This window comes from Rattus rattus, chromosome 15 (assembly GCF_011064425.1).
Source record: "Rattus rattus isolate New Zealand chromosome 15, Rrattus_CSIRO_v1, whole genome shotgun sequence".
Lineage (NCBI taxonomy): Eukaryota > Metazoa > Chordata > Mammalia > Rodentia > Muridae > Rattus > Rattus rattus.
Window position 1 is genome coordinate 3,226,682 of NC_046168.1, and position 21,324 is coordinate 3,248,005.

Here is a 21,324-nt window from a genome sequence, read left to right on the forward strand (position 1 = left end):
ACAAGCTCCCCTATGAGAGATAGAAGTCTACATCCGCACGGGAGCTGACAAACACTTCACTAAGCTCATCTGTGTTGCTGGAGTTCAGAAGACAAACCGATCTGGCGGTGTGGGGGCGGGCAAGGAAAGGTAGGTAGATATCCTCACAGAAATCATCAGGGCCTTAGACTAAGTTAAGACTGACTGTGCTCCAGGCAGGAGAAAGGATCCCTCCAGCCCCTCCAGTAGAAAAGTAACTCCCTGTCTCAGCTAGACAGCCTTCTTTCCTTGCTAGGGCCCTCCACTCAGGCAAGGAGCAGTCCGTCACTGTGCAGAATTCCCTCTGATCCCTGCAGCAGGAACAAGCTGAGTCTTCTAACCTGCCGCACAGAATGAGTCATTTGACGCTCCCGGAACAAAGTACTTGCAGCTGCCTCCCAAGACACTGCCTCCATGTAGGTGGGACACACCTCTCAGGGCAGTCACATTTTTTTTCCTCCTTCTTTCAAACAGGCAGGGAGTTCTGATGCTCCCAAAAGACTGGCTCTACCCCTTCGGTTCGGCTGCCCCTACAATGTGGATCCTGCTTCTCCAGGTTGGGACTGGAGTTTTAAAATAAAATGGATGATTTGACGTTACTTGATCTCCTGGAGTGCCCTGTGTGCTTTGAAAAGCTCGATGTTACAGCCAAAGTTCTCCCCTGCCAGCACACCTTCTGCAAACCATGTCTACAGCGGATTTTCAAGGCCCACAAGGAGCTGAGGTGCCCGGAATGCAGGACCCTGGTGTTCTGCAGCATCGAGGCTCTGCCAGCCAACCTGTTGCTGGTGCGTCTGCTGGATGGAGTGCGCTCCGGGCACAACTCGTGGAGAGGAGGCTCCTTTCGAAGGCCTCGAATACTAACCTTGCAGGACAACAGGAAAGCCAAGAGCAGCCCCAGAAGTCTGCAGGCCAGCCCTTTCCGGCTGGGGCCCACTGTCAGGATCCACATGGATGGGGTAAGAGAAATCCTGCTTGCTCACATCATGTGCACTTTGGAGGTTGGCTATGTGTATGCCGAGAGCTAGGAAACAGATTTCCTTCAGCCACGTAGAGACAGGCTTCCACCAGAGTGCTGGAGATAGATGACTGCCTAGAAATCAGTTGTGTGAGCTGTGATCACTTTACAGAGACACAACGGGAACTCGGAAGCCTGTCTAACCTATCTGACAATTAGCCTCAGAACCTTTAAGGCTTCCTAGATTGTCTTTAGTTCTTTTCCAGAGGGAGTTGAATGAGGAAAGCACTTGTAGATGATCGTCCTTGGTCTTTCTCCTGTGCTGTTCAGGAACCAGACCAATGTGTGGGAAATGACCTGGGGGGTGAGGAACAAAGAAAAACTGAAAGTTGCTTTTGAGATTTCTGAGATGTTTTCAAAGATCAGGTGTTGCTTGAAATCTGTCTAAATCCCTTGTCTTAAAGTGCTGTTAAGAGGATGCTCTTTCATGGTGTGCTTGAAGTACATCTCTCGAGATATTTGATGCGTGAAATCACACAGGAGGGAAGTGTCTATGCGAGTGAACTGATTGATGGCAAAGGCTAGGATATATAATAGAATCCATGTGTATGTGAACGCCGCCATTGTGTGTCTACAAAGCAGGAGAACACACAAAATGCGTACCAGGGCAAGGGCTATACTACAGACCCAGTCAAACCATATAGATTACCAAGTAAAGCCTCCTACACTCCTATCTAACCCTGATAGCACATCCTAAGAACATTATCTGGGCCGCTGTGCAAGAGCACAAGTCTGGAGGAGAACTCAGTCCTGTGAGTGCACCCAGATTATTTGCATTGTCATCCCCAGACTCCCTGAACCAAAATGGACATAACACTATGGCTTAGACTATTGGCATACATAAGTCATCAAAGATGCATTCTTTGAAGCCCTGCCTACAGCAAACTTTAATGCTAGCAGCACAGTCCCAAGACTGTTCCAGAGAGTTGTAGTGGGTACAAGTTAGTGTTTGGCCCTGGACTCTCTCCTTTCACAGAAGAGGCCTGGAGTGTGCACTATCAGTTATTTCCTAAAAGTTTTCTTCTGAGAGTTCAGTCTCTTGGAGTTCATGCCTTTACGACAACCATGTGGTAGAGTTGTGTGTGTAAGTATTCAAAAATGAGAGCGGGAAGTTGGTGCGGTTTCATCGCTGAAGTTTTTTTTTTATTGCTGCTGTGCTTGTGTGTGTGAACACATTCCAGAGAAGGGATGGGCGCTCACTCCTCTGGAAGTCTCCTCAATCGATCAGAATCCACAGGCTTCCAAAGGTTAAGTAGGGTGGAGAACAAACTTTATTCAAACAGGCCTTGTTAACAGAGAAAAGCTATCTGTCTCCAGGTTGGCAAATCTCCCTTGAACGCCTAACACCTAGAAGCCTCTTCTCTTCTGTTCCTTAGGAAAGTCTGACTTGCCTTTCAGGAGATACTCATCATCACTGTGGGGATGTTGCCTGGAAGGAGGCAGGTTTCCTGTAATACTTCTGTTTAGGTTTTCATCTTTCCCCCATGTTGCTAAGAAAAGTGATTCCACAGTTATCAAGGAGTTGAACCATGCTAGAGTTACAGAGTATGCTCCTCCACAAGGGAGATGATATGTAAGACATTAAGAAAGTGAGTGTCCTGGGACCTCTTCTTGAGGACTTGGGACATGAAACAAGGGAGACAGTGATATGACTTTGCTACTCCCAAGCTGTCCCGGACCTAGCCCTGTCACTAGAATCTGGAACACAGATTCGAGTCCTTGAAAGTTTATACTTTCCAAGAGAATCTGAATTAATAAACATGTTTTTTCAATGAGAGGAGCTGGCAGCCCACCACTAGCACTTCCAATTCATTCATATCTTTCTGTGAAGTATTCATCTCATGCCTTTTGCCTCCTGCTGGGATATGAACAAGCTGATTCCCGGATGTTAAAATGGTGACATTCCACAACTTGTTTCTGCTTGAAAAAAATATAACTATCTTTCCTGTGTGTATGAAAGCATGAAACCATCATGCCTTCCAGCTCAGTCATTCTGAGAATGGACTTGGAACATCATTCAACCACCCCCCTCTCCGAGAGTTATTTCCCTCTCTGCCTCAAGTTTATCCAACCAAGCCAATAGCCAGTAATATTCGCTCCCCCACTCCTTCTCTAAGGCACTGTGAAATTATCTTTGCAACATGCTGTATCACCATGGACAACATCTGCTAGGGAAGTGCAAAGCACCATCATTATCATTAATTTAAACTCTTGGTATGACTTTGGCCAAGCCACTTAAGTTGGCTGGGTCTCAATTTAAAATTCTGTAAAATGGGAAAAATGTATTGTAAAAACAGAGAGCCACCTTAACACCTAACTAATTAGTGCTTGCAAAGCAGTCTGAGAGGCTCAGATGAAAGGCATTGGAAGATCGTTATCATAGTAAACATCACTATTGACTGTTTATTGTGCCCTGCCATTTGTGAGGCATTCTGCAAAAACACAGGAGTTATAGCCCTTGAAGCAAAGCGGAACAGGCATTGTCATTAAACATGAGTCTATGGTGAACCTGGGGTAACACCAAGTCAAAGTACTCCCCTGAGCAGAGAAAATAATCTGTTGTCATAGGGTACCATTTTGTAAAACACCTCTTTCATAGGCCTCCTTGATAGCCTGGCACTCTGAAGGAGTTCATTTAACTTCCTACCCACAAGCCCAAAGTCTGCTCTGCTCGCCCAGGCTCATCCAGCAAACAAGCTCATCAGGATCCTTCTTGTTGGCTCGAAGAGGCCTGATGCCTGTTGTGCCAGCAAGTACGCTAGGGTGGAGCCAATAGTCACACCTCATGCTGCCAGCCCGAGAGAGAGGAAAAATTAGCCCATTGTGCCTACACATCTAAATCCCTCCCAAGTTGATTGTGTAAAAAGAAAACTTGAGACGTGGCTATGGGCTTTTGCGGCATGCAATTATTCCGCCCAGATTGGAAGCTCTGGTGGGTTCCTTATGGTACAAATCCCTCAGCTTCTCGGTCTGCCTCACAATGCAGCCAAGCCAAAGGAACTACAGGAGCGTGCGAAAAGATTTTGAGTTGCCAAAGAGCAACTCGTTCCTCCTCGTTCAGTTTTATAATATTTCTGAATTAGGGCAGGAGATAAAGGTATTGAGAAATTAAAACTCCAAACTCCGAGTCTCCTCCTTCAGAGGTTGTGTATTTTTGACTGAGTCACTTAAACCTCGGGGCCTTCAATTCTTCATCAGCAAATTGAAGATAATAGTAGCACCTACCTCAGAGTGTTGTTGCGAGATATAAGGAGCTGATTCACACCCATTAACTCTTAGGGCACTGACTGGCTCAATAAATATTAGCTGCCATCATTACCCAAGTGACTCAGCACTTTCTACTCAAAACTACCCGCCCTTGCTCACCCCTTTGTGGATTAAGCACCCCCCAAAAGGATTCTTGGTACCCTGATTATCCACCGGTTTGGTTTTCTTCTAAATGCTCTATGGTTCACAGTTCAGGTATATGTTGTTTCAGCGCGAGCTGGCTTTGAGGGCTCCATTCCAGAACCCTTAGGGATCTGTGGGGTTGATGGTCAAAGAGAGCTCACCAGCTTCTCTTCTCTGAATAGTTCAAAAAGTTAGTTAAAATTTTAAAACCATGCAAGCGCAAGGCCCTGCGTTCGGTCCTCAGCTCCGGAAAAAAAAAAAAATTTAAAACCATATACAGAAAGCAAGAATCTGGTTCACCTCCCAAGCAGTGCTGATTCTTCATGAACTTTGCATTTTCTCTTTTCCCTGTCCCACCTCCTTCCTCAGTGCAACTGTCACCAACCTGGGTCTCTCAGGGCTGGACTTCCTACCTGCGTTGTTAAGCACGGTGGCAATCATACCCCAAATCAGTGAGAGCACACCTGCTGTCACCACGCACAGACCAGGTGGCTTTGTCACAGAAACTTCCTCAGCTGTTCTTGCAAGCAATTGAGGAGAAAAAAAAAAAAAAAAAAAAGAGGTCAGAAAGCACTTGAGGGAGCTGAGGTCAGGCAGAAACTACAAGGTGGCTGTGACTCTTTCTTGGGTCTCAGACGTGTTCTAAGCTGTAATACAGATGGTGGGTTTTGCTAAGTGTGCAAAGAAACTGAAATCATTCCAGTCCCTGAAAACAGCAGTCGGGTGACACCTGGGACGACCATATGTCGCAGATGGAAGGATTCAAGTATGTAGAGGCTGTGGTTGAGGGACCTAGAGACACCGGTGACTCTCCGGCTTTACTCACCTTTATTTGCCAACAACTTTGGAAAAGCACAGGGTCCTGAGGTCACTGATGCCACCTGCCCTCCACCCACCAGTCGCTAGTTATATCCCATTCTCCTTACCATTGCTAACTGTGCTCACGGATCTCTGGTCAGACGAAGCTGCCTTTGGGCTGGGATTTGGCATTTATTAGCTGTGAAACTTTGGGCAAGTCACTTACCGCCAGTAATCCTCAGTTTCTGTATTGTAAAGTAGAGATAATTACGGTATGCATAGAGCATAAGGTCGTTATGAAGTTAAAATGTGGTGCTGCATATTGAGAGCTTATCCTAAGTGCCTGGTACCCAACAGGTGCTAAGACGCATTAGCAACAGTGAATGATAAAGCATCAGCCACAGAAAAGACTGCTGGGAGCAAGGCCCTCTGAAAGAACTGAGCAATGAACTCATGGAGACCGAAGCATGCGCAGGGTCTACGGGTCTGCACCAGGCTCTCTGCATATATAATATAGCTTTTCTTTTAGTACTGTGATGAGACTCCTGAAAGTATAAACAAGTGGGTACCTCCTCTTGGGGCTCTTTATTCTTCTGTTGGCATGGGTTGTCCAACTTCAATATGGTGGTTTTCCTTGTTCGCACTACTTTTTGTTAAGTTCTGTTCTTACATCCTAGATGCCTGTTGCAGGGGGCTCCGCACTGTTTCAGTGAGCCCAGTGTGACGTGACCTGCTCCGGCTGATTAAAGGTGTCTGGCTCATTCCTCAGGAGAGCCCTCAGCTCTAAGGCAGGTGGGTGGGGCATGAGGTTCTCCCTAGTTGACATCAATTATCCACCACAAGGGAAACACCACTTTGGGAATTAGCATATGCATATTTTTGTGTTGTTTTCCTTTCTGCTTACAAAAGATTGCTACACATGTCTCATCATACTGTAAAGAGGTTTGCGAGAGAAAGTACTTGTGTTGCTGATGACCCATGAAGAGTAGCCTCATCTGACCCATTCCAGGGTTCTGCTATCTGTTGCATTCTTTTCATTTTTGCTTAGTCCAGCGACCAGCCTTTCACATGTGTGCACTATAAACCCTTAATGAGTGTCCCACAGAGCTCCAGAGTCAAACCACAAAACTATAAACTTCACTTCAGAATGCTGTTGAGATTTCAAAAGACTTTAACCTCTGATGAACTGGGAATCTCCAAGTGGGAGGTTGTAATAAAAACCATTCCCAAACTTCTCTTCCCCTTCCTGTCCTGTGCTGGGGATTGAACCTAGGGCCTTGCACACACCTAGCAAGTGTTCAGTTCCTGAACTCCCTCCCCCTCCCCCCGTCCTTTCTTGTTCATTTTATTTATTTGAGGGAAAGGTCTTGATAAATTGCCCAGCTCATTTTGAGTCTAACCCGCAGTCCAGATGGGCCTTGAGCCCCCAGTCCCATTGCCTCAGCCTCCAAGCAGCCAACATTGCAGGCTTGGGGAAATAGGGTGAACTCATTCCCCACATCTCCACAGTACTGCGCCACATTCTTGTCAGGACCTTAGCAATAGAACAAACTTGGAGAAGCACTGCCTCAGAGTTCACATGCTCAGTCATGACACAGACCTTAGTGTTAAGCAGCTCTGAAACCCACGATCTCCATCCTTTGTGGGATTTCCTTTCTACTGGTTTCTAGCCACAGGAGCTATGGTAACCAACACAGCACAGTAAGGGTATTACTTTCCCAGGGCTAAGTCTCCACCCCTAACTGGCTAGAAACCCAGCTATCAGCATACAGGAATACAAACCCAGGTATAACATGTGTCTGTTTATAAATTAGACATTGATTGTAAGATGGCATCCATTATAAGACTCATTGTATTATTATGACGTATAGGGGAAAAAGAAACATAACCATATTAGCCATGCATTGTATGACACGTCCAGTTTTAGGAATGCTGGGGGGGGGTGCTAAATGGAGTATTGCCTCATTCTATTTATATAAAGTTCCAGAAAATACAGAATTATGAACTATGAATTATGATTTGGAGGCTAATGAAAATGTTTAGTGTAATTGTATGGAGCTCTACCAAAATTCACCATCTTTTTCTACTTAAATGGATGCATCTACATGTATGTTATAATTCAATAAAGTTGATTAAGACAAAGAAGACACAGACTTAAACATACTATGAGAATGTCAGGTAATGAGGTAGATCATTTTTGAGGGGAATGAAGCTTGGTCAATCTGAAGAAACTTTGCACAAGAGAGGCGTTCTTAGAGATCGAAGGAGAATGGGGTCGAGGGATGAGAAGGCAGGGTCTGACCTGCACATGGGCTGCACGGAAAGGCAGACAGAGATGTGCTGAATTAGAACAGCAGCTGGGAGGGAGGAAACAGATGGAGAGGAGGCAGGATGCCCTGCCTTCTTATCCGGTGGAAGGTGTATGTCAGTTGCTCCCCGTAATAAAGTCACTCCGACAGCCATGCCAAACTGGCTACATGTCAGCATGTGGCCTTGCAGCTACATCAGTAGAGACTTGATGGATTTGATACAGCTAAATGAGACGGGGTGCTCCAAGGTGATGGCTAAGCACACTGGGAAATGGAGAAGCAGCAGAAAGCAGAGCCAATCTTCAGTCTTCCCATGGTTCCGTCACCAAGTAAACCCAGCGCATAGGAACGCCAGCCACAGCACCCAAAACATTAGTGACAGAACAGCACAGGACACAGTCCTTTGTGTGCAGCTTCCTGCAGTTTGGTCTCTGTCAGCATCAGCAGTAGTGCTGACTCAGCCCCAGAGCCCCAGCGCAGAAGCTGGAGTACTCAGTGCCTGCCACACACCCGCCCTGTCCTGCCAAGTCACAAGAAATGCTCACTGAATTCAGCTCAGATCTCTGTCAGTTCTTCAGCCTTTCTTCAAGATACTACGGTTTGCCTCATCTTTCAATACTGTGCTCAGAGCCCCTCGTCTACAGCCTCACCCCCGGTAGGAACTCCAGAATGCTTATTGAAAGTTGGAGTAAATAAATGGATGAGTTCATGTGTCTGGTAGACTTTCTGGAACCAAGGGCTAACTCCTCTTGGGGCAGGAATGAGTCCTTCATGAATTAAGCTATTACAGAGCTATGTGAGGAATGAGCTGCACACTACATTAGGTGCAAAGCACATGGAGCCTGAATTGCTCTTGACGTGAGTCACCTCCTTAAATACCTTTCTGATGGATGAACATCACTCTGTTAAAAACATGGTGGGGTCAGGCTCACAATCCCTTGGGTCATGGACCGCAAACCTGAAGACAGGAACTGCCCCTCTCCACAAAGCTAACCTCCTTGGTTGCATACCACGAGTCCACACGCACTCCTTGGTTCTTGGTAGACATGTTTCATCCGAGTTAATTGGCGTTAGTCGCAGAAAGGACTGGGCTCCAAAATAATGTGCCTGCGAGTTACAGGGTGAACTGACCTGACTTCCACTATCACTGTGGACAAGCACATGGCTGGGGACCTCAGTTGCTGCCCAAATCCTAACTTTAGCAGACATGGTGTTACGTCTGCCCTGTGCGGCCCTTCTGTGTTCTTTGCTCGGCAGCACAGACAGCGTTCCTCTTCTGCAACCACAGTCACTCTATCTCTAGAACTTTTCCATCATCTCAACATAAAACTGTGGACCCACTGTAGTTCTCAGTCTCCCCCTAGCACCTGGTGTGTGCATAGGTCTCCCCACCTCTCGTGTGTGTGTGTGTGTGTGTGTGTGTGTGTGTGTGTTTAATGTTTTATTTCATGTATATTGGTGTTTTGCTTACATGTATGTCTGTGTGAGGTGTTGATCCTCTGAAACTGGAGTCACAGTCACTTGTGAGCTACCCTATGGGTGCTGAGAATTGAATCCAGGTCCCTCAGAAAAGCAGCCAGTGTTCTTAACCACTAAGCCATCTTTCCAGCCCGAGACCCTGTCTTAAAGGAAGTAGATGGCCTTCCCAAAGATCATGCCTGGGGTTTCCTCTGAGGTTTCCTCTGGCTTCCACGTGCATGCACAGGTACTCACTCATGCATCCACACAATAAATAAAATGACAATCCTGGTGCCACTTGGTGCATAAATCAAGAAAACTTCTAGGAATTACCTACCACAGGGCCTGATGGGTAGTGAGCTCTTGTAGGCACTGTACTTTAGTCTTTCTCTTTGGCTTCAGTTAAGACGAAAGCAAATGAGGCACGACCCTTGTCCTCAAAGAGCCTTACACACTAGCCACGGCGAGGAGTTCATACTTCCTAAAAGTAGCACTGTGTGCTAAGGTAACAGGGGAGGGACCGGTCCACTCTGCCAACACGGTCCATGTAGAGAGTACCTCTCCAGTGTCATTCCTGGTCAAAACACTTCAACCCACAGATTCTCATTTGATGTGTTTTTTATTTTAAAAAATGAATTTATTGTTATGTATTTGGATATTTTGTCTGCAATGTATATCTGTGCACCATATGTATGCATACGGTGCCTGCACAGGCCAAGAAAGGGAATCAGGTCCTCTGGAACTGGAGCTACAGACAGTTGTGAGCCACTGTGTAGGCTCTAGGAATTGAATCCAGGCCCTCTAGAAGAGCAGCCAGTGCTCTTAATCACTAAATCATCTCTCCAGCCCAAAGACTCCCAATCTACACGCAGCCACAGACATGCGTGCTGCTCGAATATATTGAATATAGTAGCCCCAGGCTCAGCTGGTGTGGATATTGTTTTTATAGAGAATAAGATTACAGGTCAAATTTTAGCATCCCTGTGCAGTAGCTGTGGGGAGTTCGGAGAAGTGATTGAGTTGAATCTTTTTTTTTTTAAATGCACATGGTTTGGGTCACTAATCATCTAAGCACTGATAGACGACACTAAGCCAACAAACTTCAAAACACACCGAGACACATATGCTAAGTATTGAGTCCTGAACCTACAGCCCCAAGGCTTCCGGCCTTGGAGAATGTGTCTTTGGTTGTCATTCACAGTCAAGAGAAAGAGTCTAAAGAACTTAGAGCATTTGGTATAGCCCTTCCCCCAAAAGCAAATAAGAGGATACCACCCTGGAGGAGAAATAAAGCAGATAATCCCAGAGAGCTCAAAACAGACCACCCAAGCTGAAGACACTCATCCAAGGGACAGACAGGAGAGCAAAAATGTGACTTTTTCCTAATCAGCAAGTTGACCCCACGTAGCTGTCTGAAACTCACTCTGAGGTCTATGGAGCCTTCATTCCTCTGGGAAACAAGTCCTCTGCTTACACCCCAGGTCAGTCTTATGTGCCTCCTGAGATTCCCAGGGTTCCCTGTTGCACTCTACTCTTTCCCAATGACCTTAAACTCTGCAGGTAAGAAAGTGTCCTATCTCCCTCTCTCTCTAGCACAGTCTCTCCACTGCAACCAACACTCGCTAAATAGTTATTTGAATGCCTAATGCTTGCCACTCTGTAGGAAACTACATTCAGATTTATCAGCCTCAAGGCTGGAGAGCTACCAGAAAGCCAACCATTTTGCTCCCAGAATCAGTACCAGCTGCTGTCTGGTTGATTGGTGTTTCTTGACTTCAGGCCAGGTGTGCTAGCAACGGCATGTAAGTGCTTGCAGAGGGTTCAAGGTAATGGGATTTCAGAAAGTAAAAACAAAAGAAAAGAAAAAGAAAGAGAGAAAAGAACTCAAACCAGAATGGAGCAGATTGCAAGAAGAACGCCAGTGACTGGCATGGCTTCTGAGAAGGTCGCCCTGGTTTTTGCAGAACTGGGAATGATATCGCCATACACATCAGAGTATTTTAATTGGTTGCCAAGGCAATGCTACTGAATCACTGGGCACAGAACAGGAATAGAACCGTGCAGGGTTGTGTTCAGGAACGGTGTTTATCTGAAATATTAACAAGCAGCCTGGATATGAGAAACCCTGGGTGACAATAAATCTTATTTGGGACTTTAGATAAATAAGAGAAGGGGAGCGTGGAAGGAGAAAAGTTCCCCTACCTCCTCTCTGGAGAAGCACAGCAGTGATCTTCCAAAGCTCAAGTGTCTCCTTGGAATGAATTCCAGTGGACTGAGAAAATCCAAGACATTTGTCTCTGTGCTTAAAGGAAGGCGGAACGGGATGGGAGGGTGGAAAGAGACGCCATTTTTGTTTTCTTATGTTGAGGGTTAGGGCAGGGGGAGAAGTTCAAGACAAGATTTCTCTGTGTAGCCCAGGCTATCCTGGAACCTGTTTTATAGACCAAGCAGGACTGAAACTCAGAGATTCGCCTACCTCTGCCTCCTGAGTGCTGGGGTTAAAGGGTGGGCCACCACGACCCAGCTTTATTTTTGTTTGCTGAGGCCTGTGTTTTTCCACAAGTTAGGTTGGAGGTGAGATGTGGTGCCTTCCTACCTTCTGCTAGTCTCATCTCAAGACCTGGAGAGGGGAACAAAATTAGTCAAGGCAAGTGTTGACAAGTGTTGACTAATGTGTGACTACTTGAGAAATGGTAGGAGGACTAGAAAAAGAAGCAGGAAAGGGGTTGAATGCTATGGTTAATCATGACCTTGCCAATGACTGGAAGCATACAGTATGTATCATATTCCAGGCAATGTGCAAAATAAACATGTTCTCTACTCCCTCCACTATTCCCTGGAGAGGTCTACAGTCAGTCTCTCTCTCTCTCTCTCTCTCTCTCTCTCTCTCTCTCTCTCTCTCTCTCTCTCTCTCAGCTAAAACAAAAACAGCTAATTAGTGGCAGAGCCAGGACTTGAACCTGATCTGCCTGAATCAAGGCATGGGCACTTAGCAGGGAAACCACAGGGACCAGGACCCACGGGATGGTTTCCTGGAACCCTGTGGCACATATACAATTTGCCACTGCTGGTCGCTTCCTGCTGGCACCTAATTCTCCATGCTAATGCTTCTCAGAAACTTCCAGAGAGTGATTCAATCCTTAGCTATTTCAACTCCATGGCAATGATGTGTTCGGTCTTAACTAGGACTGCCTGATCAGAAATTTAAGAATTTCAATCTTAAATAAACAAGTCTAGGTAAGTAGAGAAGAAAAAGAAGGATAAAGGAGAGAGATTGGAAGGATGAGTGGGAGGTCTAGAGCTTGGGGTTGGGGGAGTCAAGTACAAAGAGAGCAAGAGGAAGGCCAATAGGAAATCAGATGTTCAAGGATGGGAAAATGGGGGGAGATATTTTATTGGTAGATATGACAAGCACTGTCTCGGAACTAGTCTGCCTTCCCCAAAATATAAACAGAGTTAGAGCAAAATATTTATGTTCCATTCCCTACAGAAACCTGTCATCTGCACAGGTGGCATGAAGCCAAGACCGAACGTCAGGAAACTCAGCTACCAACCCTGTCTCAGGCAAAAAAAAAAAAAAAAAAAGAAGCAACCATGGACACAAAATTCATCAGAGCACTGCCAAACCTTGGCAACAACTATGGCTTGGGGGGAAAGTTTCAAATTCTCATTCTGAATATTCTAGCATTCCAAATTTAAAGTCTTCCCCTTTCAATTTTAGAGAACATGCAAAAGAAACAGAAATATCTGTATACATATCATTTTAAGGAGGCTTTTAATGTAAAGGTCCTCAAGTAAAAAACAAAAATAGCTACGATCTCAAAGCCTTCCAGTTTTCAACGGCCTGGGATCATTTAAACCACAGAGCAATAGCTTTTCACAACAGAAAAACTAAGGCTCAGGAGAAGTAAGACATTTGTCTAAGGCCACTTACATACACTGACTGCAGTGCCACATACTAGACCAATAGTTCTCAATCCCTGGGTCTCAACCTCCTGGGGTCACAGCAGTAGCAAAATTACAGTTATAAAGTAGCAACAAAAATAATTTGATGAGTAGGGAGTCACCACAACATGAGGAACTAGCTGTATTAACTAGTCATAGCGTTGGGAAGGTTGAGAATGACTGCTCTAGACCCCTACACTAGGGGGTTCCTGGTGAAGCTCTGCTTACCTGTACAGAGAGCATGTGTAATACATAGGTGTTTACTTACCATGCATCTGTGTATTTCTTTCAAGTCTCCTTACTAGTTTAAACCTTCCCAACCACACACTGAAGGTAAGTTATCTCATTCTTATATTCTGGAATTTGACATCTAAAAGAGATCTTGAGGGTCCTCTAAAGCCAGTTGACTCTCTCTCTCATACCTCAATCCTCTCTTTGGCTTCCAGAGAAAGGTCCACTTCCAGGACCTATTCCCTCCACCCACCTCTGGAGAACAATGAGAAATGTCTCAGTCATAAAACACATCTGCCCCATCTTAAATAGGAACATATGACTTTTTAAAGGCAGCTCAAAACAGGTGCATTTTATTGCCAATAATATCTTATTCTCCATTTTATTGTTTTTTCAAACTGAAGATTTCAGTGAGTTCACCCAGTGAGCTAGTTTTAAGTATTATTGACACAAGGGGTAGTATAGAGCAATGGTTGAGAGTGGTGGTGGGGGCTGTGTGTGTGTGTGTGTGTGTGTGTGTGTGTGTGTGTGTGTGTGTGTGTGTGAAGGTGGAGGAGGTGTCAAAGTAATCATAACTGGCTTTATATTCCCTCTCTTCTTGTTTATTAAGAATGGGGGTAACATCCAACACACCACACATAAGTTCTCAGAAATAACCAATATAGTCAAGGACTAGCCTGTGTTCCTGATTTTTATTTTATTTTATTTTTTGCCATACCTTCTATACAAGTATTCATCTCATTTCACTGTATGCACTTGTCCAAAGTCCAGTTAGTTTCTGTTTAAAAGCACCCACTAGTAACCATGCTGCGGTTTCGCTGCTAAAGATCTCGAAGTGGCCCCACACCAGGTGGAACACACTGAGTTCCTCCAACAGGAAGTGTCACACTCCTAAGAGAATCCTTTTTTACATCCTTTGCTTGTGAAGAGCCTCTGGGTATATCAAACCGTGCTTAAACACCTTAACAGGAATACTAGTCTTCACAGCCTTTCTGCTAGTCAGGCTCTGCTTCCCCACCCATAGCAGCATCTGCACGGGATCCTGAGAGGGGAAGCAAGCAGTATGGCTGGAAATGAAAGAGACCTCAGGCACAAGAGAACTCAGATGGCATTGAAAACAGAATCTTGGGAGACAGCTTCTTTAATAAAGGAACAAAGATTACTTAAACCTTTGGGAGGTTGGTAGAGGGATCTCATGATGAGTGTACATTATTGTTGGGCCCACAGCACTGGTGATGCCTCATTTGCATAAAAAAGAATTCTAGCAACTGCTGGATGTGTCCATATAAGGGGAGAGGAAGTTTAATCTGTCTACCTGCTTTGTGATCTCCTCTGGTAGATGATGGTGGGGGTGAAGGGCTATGAACATCAGGAAACACAGGTCCAGGACAGTGGGGGAGTGATCCTACTCTTGCCAATCTTAGGACGAGATTTCCAGGGTTTGGACACACCTCAACGGATCCTGTTTCTCCAAGTACCATGGCTCCCTGGCCCCACAGATTTCCATTTTGGAAAGCGTCTGTCATTATGTGTGTGTAGAAGACTAATATAAATTAAGTGCAGTGAAATGAAGAAATTCTGCATTTCAATAACAGTAGCCACTGATATTCATCAGTTACGAAAACCTACACTGAATACTCTCTGCAAACTGGATAGTAAACTAGGCATAAACTAGGCACTAGGAGATAGCCATGAACAAGACAGATCGATACTTGCTCTATTAGGAAATGTAGAAAGAATAACACATAAACACATGCGTGCATGCTCACACAAACACCTGAGGTCTCACTATGGTTCTTACATAAGAACACTGTCAGGGTATGGGGACATCATCTGGGGAACAGAGGGGGAACAATAAGGATGTGCCAGCTGCCACCTGGCTCTTAGTCCTTGGGGTGAAACTCTGGGAGATGGTTGATAAATTCTACTAAAGGTGATAGGTCTGGTATGTTTATACCCCACCCCCACCCCAACCCTGTCTATGATGTCACCCTTAGGAGCAAAACAGGCTCTAGAAAGAAAAGAGTTCCAAAAATTACAGGAATTGATCACAGAAAGTGAGCACACACAAGGAGCAAGTGAATATATTTGGGGGCACAGACACAATAAATCAATCTTTAAACAGCAAATGTAGTCTGAATAAAGTATGACTTTTAGTTAATAACTCATAAATACTGGTTTATTAATATTAAATCTACCAATCTGGATATAAAACATTAAGCCATAGGTGTGGTTATATACAGGCTATATAAGACATTTTTGTGTTTCCCTAGTTATTTTTTGTGATTCTAAATATTTTTTTAAAGCAACAGACTAGAAGGTACAAAATGTAAGAAGATATAAATAAGATATAAACAAGAAAATATGCCCAGCAGTAGTGGCGCACACTTTTTATCCCAAGAGTCAGAGTCCGGTGAATCTCTGAGTTTGAGGCTAGGCCGGTCTACAGAGCTAGTTCCAGGACAGCCATGACTTCTGTTTCAGATGAAAAAACTTATTTACACAGTACAGAATACCATGCCGGTAACTGTTGACAGCTTTCAACTGCATGCTAATAGTAGTATTTCTTCTGCACACAGACAACATTATTCTAAGACTTTCTGCATCTCATTGGTGGTTTTATGAATACACAGTTGTCTATCTTCATTACTCTTTTAAGGAAACCTATTTCTTAGCTGGGTCTATCAAATATCACTCCTTTCTATCTGTTAGTCTGAACTTTGATTATAATGTCCTTGAGCTAGTGTACTCATGCTGAATGCGTGTGTGTGTGTGTGTGTGTGTGTGTGTGAGAGAGAGAGAGAGAGAGAAAGAGAGAGAGAGAGAGAGAGAGAGAGAGAGAGAGAGATCATTCTTGAAGTTTATACAGCCTCTTAAATCTGTAGATTGATGTCTGTATTTGTGATGGGAAGAAAACTAGCTCCCCAAAGGTTCCCATCTCTTAGTCCCCAGTAAACAATCCATGTTAACATTGTAGATTAATTTAGGTCACTACAGATGACCCCAAGTGAAAAGATCATCATGGGTTATCCAGGTAAACCTGGTAGAATCAACTATGTTTACACAGTAGGAGATGCAGACAGGAGAGGTGGTCAGAGTGTTCTGATGTTGAAGGACTCAGCCTACTTATGCTGATTTTGAAGGTGAAGAAAGGGAGCCCAAGAATGCAGACAGCTCCTGAAAGCTGGAAGCTGCAAGATGAATTCTCCCCTAACGTCCCCTGCCACCATCTTAAATTCAGCCCAGTGATACTCTTGTAGAATTTCTGTAGAATTCCAGAAATGGCAGACAAAGTTCTGTTGTTCTAAGCCAGCAACTTGTTATAAGAGCTACAGAGAGTTCGCACAGTGCTTTCCAAAAGTCCTGGGAAATTCTTCCAACATGATCCCTACACAGTAACTTTTACTTGCATTCTATCCTCCGTATCTCTCGACCAATCTTAAATCTTTCATATATTTTTACTTTGGTGGTTACTTAAGAATTACCAGCTTCTGATTCTACTAGAAATTAACTCATGTATTTATCCCTATAAATAATGTGTTTATAAATGCAATTGAGTTAAATTATGTTCACATTTAAAAGAAATTTGTGTGGTTCCGTTGTGTTCAAGTCTCTCCTAAGCTACGTTTCTCTACCTTCTCAAACTGTCGTCCCACAAACATGGAACAGGTAATCCAGTTTGTTGAGTCAAGTCGGCAGTTTGTAAAGGACTTGATTCAGCTGGTTAAAAGCTGCACCAAACCTGATAAAAAAGAACTCCATGGCCACAGTGATAGGATTTGCTATCATGGGATTCACTGGCTTCTTTGTGAAACTGATCCACATCCCCATTAATAACATTATTGTGGGTGGCTGATTCCCTTCTCATCATGGAGCTAGTGAACCAATGACGGGATGAAGTAAAGCTCATGAAGTAAAATGTTGCCTGGGGGAAAAAAGAAATTTGTACTTCTCAATATTTTAAGCTTGAGATTTCCATTTTAGAAATGCAGTGAAATATTTTGGTCAAAATTATTATTTTTTATTTTTTATACTTTGGGTTGCTATGGCTATGATGAAACACCAAAACCAAAAAACAGTCTGGTGAGGAAGTGTTATGCTTCCACATCACTGCTCATCATCGAAGGAAGTCAGGAAAGGAGCTCAAGTAGGGCTGGATCCTGGAGACAGGAGGACATGCAAAGGCACATGGAGGGGTGTGGTTTACTGGCTCCACGCGACCTGTTCAGCCTGCTTTCTTATAGAACCCAGAACCACCAGCCCAGGGATGGCACCGCCCACAGTAGACTGGGCCCTCCCCCATAAATCACTAGTTAAGGAAATGTCTTACAGTTGGATCTTATGAAGGCTTTCTCTCAGCTGAGGTTCCCTTCTCTCTGACGACTCTAGCTTGTGTCGACACAAAGCTAGACAGCGCAATAGTCATCTGTTGAAGTCACTTTTACTACTTTTCTCTTCAATCTATCAACCCAGTTCTGACCAAACACGCTATTAGAACCCTCTTAATTAGCATAATGCATAAGGATTTTCTGATTATTAATAAATGTGTGTTTATGTAGATTTATTTACTTGTTTTGAAAATGGCTGTTTTTTTATCTTAGACTCCAAATGTCTCATGCTTAAGCCTGAATTTTACTTTCATTAAAGTTATTAAATTAAAGAAAGAGGAGGAAGAAGTGGAGGGAAGGAAGATAGGAAGGAAGGGAAGGAAGGAAGGAAGGAAGGAAGGAAGAGAATTGACTGGAATAGAAATAGTGAAGGGCTTGGAAGAGATATTAGAAGGACTGGAAAGAGCATCACAACATGTGCACACACACACACACACACACACACACACATTACACACACCACACACACACACACACACACACACTCACACAGTCACACACACATACACACAGACACACACACACAGACACACACACACACACACACACACACACACACACATACACACAAACACACACACACACTCACACACACACACACACCCACACACACACACACACACACACACACCCCACCCACACACACACACACCACCACCACCACCACCACCACCACCACCACACCACTACCACTACCACCACCCCAGAAATGATTACAACTTGCAATGTGTCTGCTGACGTCAAGCATCACAAAGTAAAAGACAAAAAGACCTTAGCTGAGGGTGGTCAAATAAAGCCTCTCTGGAGGCCATGTTTAGGCTGTTGCCTGAGAAATGAGAGACAGCTCTGGAAAGGGTAGGAAATAGAAGTGGAACACCGACTCCTTCAGCCAAGAGCAGAGTCACAGTGAAGTGAAGCCTAAATCCTTGGAGCTGCCTCAGGAGACTTCACTCTAAAGACCTGGAGCATGTTGCCTTCCTAGGAGAACTCATCTGACTAGATTCTTCCCATGACTACCTGAGACCCAGTCTTACCTGAGTATCGCAAGGGCTATCTAAACCAAGTTCTCTGATAACTTTCCTTTAAAATGTACCTGATAAAGAATCATAAAAGGCAGGTGTTAAGAACTCTTAAAGAAGAGAGGGTAATAAAAAAAAAAAAAAAGGCATCTGCTTCGATGTGGAGTATACAAATGTGGAATATGCAGTTTGATGAGAGAAACGGATTCCAAGGTCACACAGTTCGACAGTCATCGTTCACAAGAAGCCAACTTCAGGCTGGCTCGCTCTTGGGCAGAGCTCTTTATATTTTCCCAACCTGCTTTGCCTCTGCCACAGGCCTTTTGATTTGTCTCCAAAGCAGGTGGCACCCTAAGGGATATGTTTGAAATATGAATATATGCAGGTTCTGGGTGGTGCTTGGCAATGGGGTGTTTTCAGACCTCCTGAGCTCAGCAAACAAATGTTTATATGACCTTGTGGTTTATGCCGATTTTGAACCTCAAAGGGCAGTTTTTTAAGACTCCCATAAAAGTACAACGGATTAACTGTCCAGAAAAGCAGCAATAAGATTATCTTTAAAATGTAATATAGATGTGGAGAAGAAGGTACTCAAGAGCTCTTAGTAAATGTCTCTGTTCTTTATTGATACTATTATCTAAAAGCATGTCTGGGGTACCCATTTACCCAGTATGACTAACTGTTTGGGTTTTTTTGTTAAGATGTATTTATTTATTATATAAGTACACTGTAACTGTCTTCAGACACACCAGAAGAGGGCCTCACATCTCATTACAGATGGTTGTGAGCCACCATGTGGTTGTTGAGATTTGAACTCAGGACCTGTGGAAGAACAGTCAGTGTTCTGAACCACTGAGCCATCTCTCCAGCCTGGTTTTATTTTTTCTAACATTTTAAATAGTTTGCCATTTTAAATGATTTCCAAAGAATTGGGGATGGGGATGCAAAAGGGGTGAGCATTTTGAGACTCTGGGCATATTAATTTGCTTCATCTCTGTTTGCCAAAACGTTTAGTTGCAAGTGACAGAAACCACCTCAAATGAGCTTAAGCAAGTGTAGGCGTTTGTTAGCTGCTAGACTGGAAAGTTCAGTTAAGCTGGTCTCAATGCCTCTGAGGACCCACACAGTTCTAGAAGACTACTGCCCTCTGCCTTGCTTCTACATCTTGCATGGATGAGAACTATTCTCTCCATCTGAAAATCATGTTCTCCATGATTTAGTTTGAAGATGGGCAACTCTGCCAGGACTTTTAGTAAAGTCTACTAGTGGGGGAGCAGACAGAATAAAAAATAATCAACCAAACTAAAGATGGTAGGCGGTCACAGTTTTGGGGGGACTTAGAAAAGCTGCTTGAAGACTATCCTATGAGGAACAATTGTTCCAAAAGAGCCCTGCTGGCTTGCATGTAACCTTGCTCACACTGTGATATCTTTTTTCCCCATCATCAATTCCCAACTTGACGGTCAAGTCCGGGGCATCCTACTGACACAGCCTAGACCCCTAGTTACTAGTGACAGCGACGCAGCTTTTGTGCTCAGCTTCTCAGGGTTGAAGCAGATCCTACCAGTCACCAACACACTGAAGTGGGTAGGTGAGTTACCAAAGCAGAAGAGAGGTTCTGGTGCAGGAAACTCAAAATAATCACAAGCAAGTGCCCCCCAAAACCCAAAACAACTACAAAAACAACAACAAAACACAAAACAACACAAAACAGCAAACATGGCATCAAAGAGCTGAGACTCATGTAATTTTAGCACCACCTCTGTAGTGTTTTATAAAAAGATAAGGAGAGAAGGAATATGTTTGGTGGATGTGTAGTCAGGTATGAGGGAAGGGGGAGGGTGCCTCAGCAGGCCCATGCTGAGGCATCCCTTCCCCCTGAGGGACCAGCCACAAGATGGTATAGTATAGAATAGAGTTTATTCGGGGCATGGGGAAGGGAGGTGAGACGGTAGTAGAGACAGAGAAAGGAAGACAGAGAGCAGAGAAGTAGAGACTGGCCATGAACTTGTAGAGAGACAGGGGAGAGGAGAATGGGGAGAGAGAGGGGAAGGGGCAAGAGAGAAGAGGGAGAGCAAGAAGGCAAGAGAGCAAGAGAGAGCAAAGGGGGCAAGCAGCCCCTTTTATAGTGAGTCAGGCATACCTGACAGTTGCCAGGTAACTGTGGGGAGGAGCTTAGACAAAATGCTAACAACCACTCCGTAAGGAAGCCTCTTTCAACATTGCCTGATTTGATGAGTGATGCTTAATTAAGGTCTGCTGATCTGATATGATCCAAAAGCTTAACAAATAAGGCTTGAGTCTAAGTACAAACACTCTCTGGCATCTAAGATTGACAAACCTAAGAAGAAACTAAATCCTACCTCCCCACACACATTTTCTTCATGTCCCCAGTATCTACCTCACTTAGATTTAACCTACTTTCTTTTTGTGAGCAGAAGACAAAAGGAATATTTGTTTCAAAAAAAAAGAAAAAAGAAAAGGAGGGGAACTGGAGTTTTTGCCATTAGAACTCTGACGAAATAGAAAATGAGATTACCTTTGAAGAATAGTAACAGGATGGAAAATTGCTATTGGCACTCAAAGATTCATTAGCCAGGACAAAGTATGGATCAAAAGAACCCAACAGGCAAACAGTTGGCAATATTGTTTCACTGGGTAACAGGGCGGGAGTGTAAAGAACCACCCCTCAAAGAGCCTTCCCAGGTAGTGTCATATTTGGAAGCAGCAAGCCACTGATGGAAATTTTT

At 44.3% G+C, this 21,324-nt stretch overlaps 1 protein-coding gene and 1 pseudogene across 1 annotated transcript in view; both read left to right on the top strand.

Moving 5' to 3' along the window:
• Window positions 1-447: 447 nt before the first annotated feature.
• The window catches only part of Sh3rf2 (SH3 domain containing ring finger 2), a 105,670-nt gene continuing 84,793 nt past the window's right edge, over window positions 448-21,324 (top strand). The window contains exon 1 of the mRNA XM_032885871.1: window positions 448-977. Coding sequence (XP_032741762.1) covers window positions 600-977 — 378 coding nt within the window. The 5' untranslated portion in view covers window positions 448-599. The remainder of the gene's footprint in view (window positions 978-21,324) is intronic.
• LOC116884689 lies at window positions 16,828-17,023 on the top strand (annotated as a pseudogene).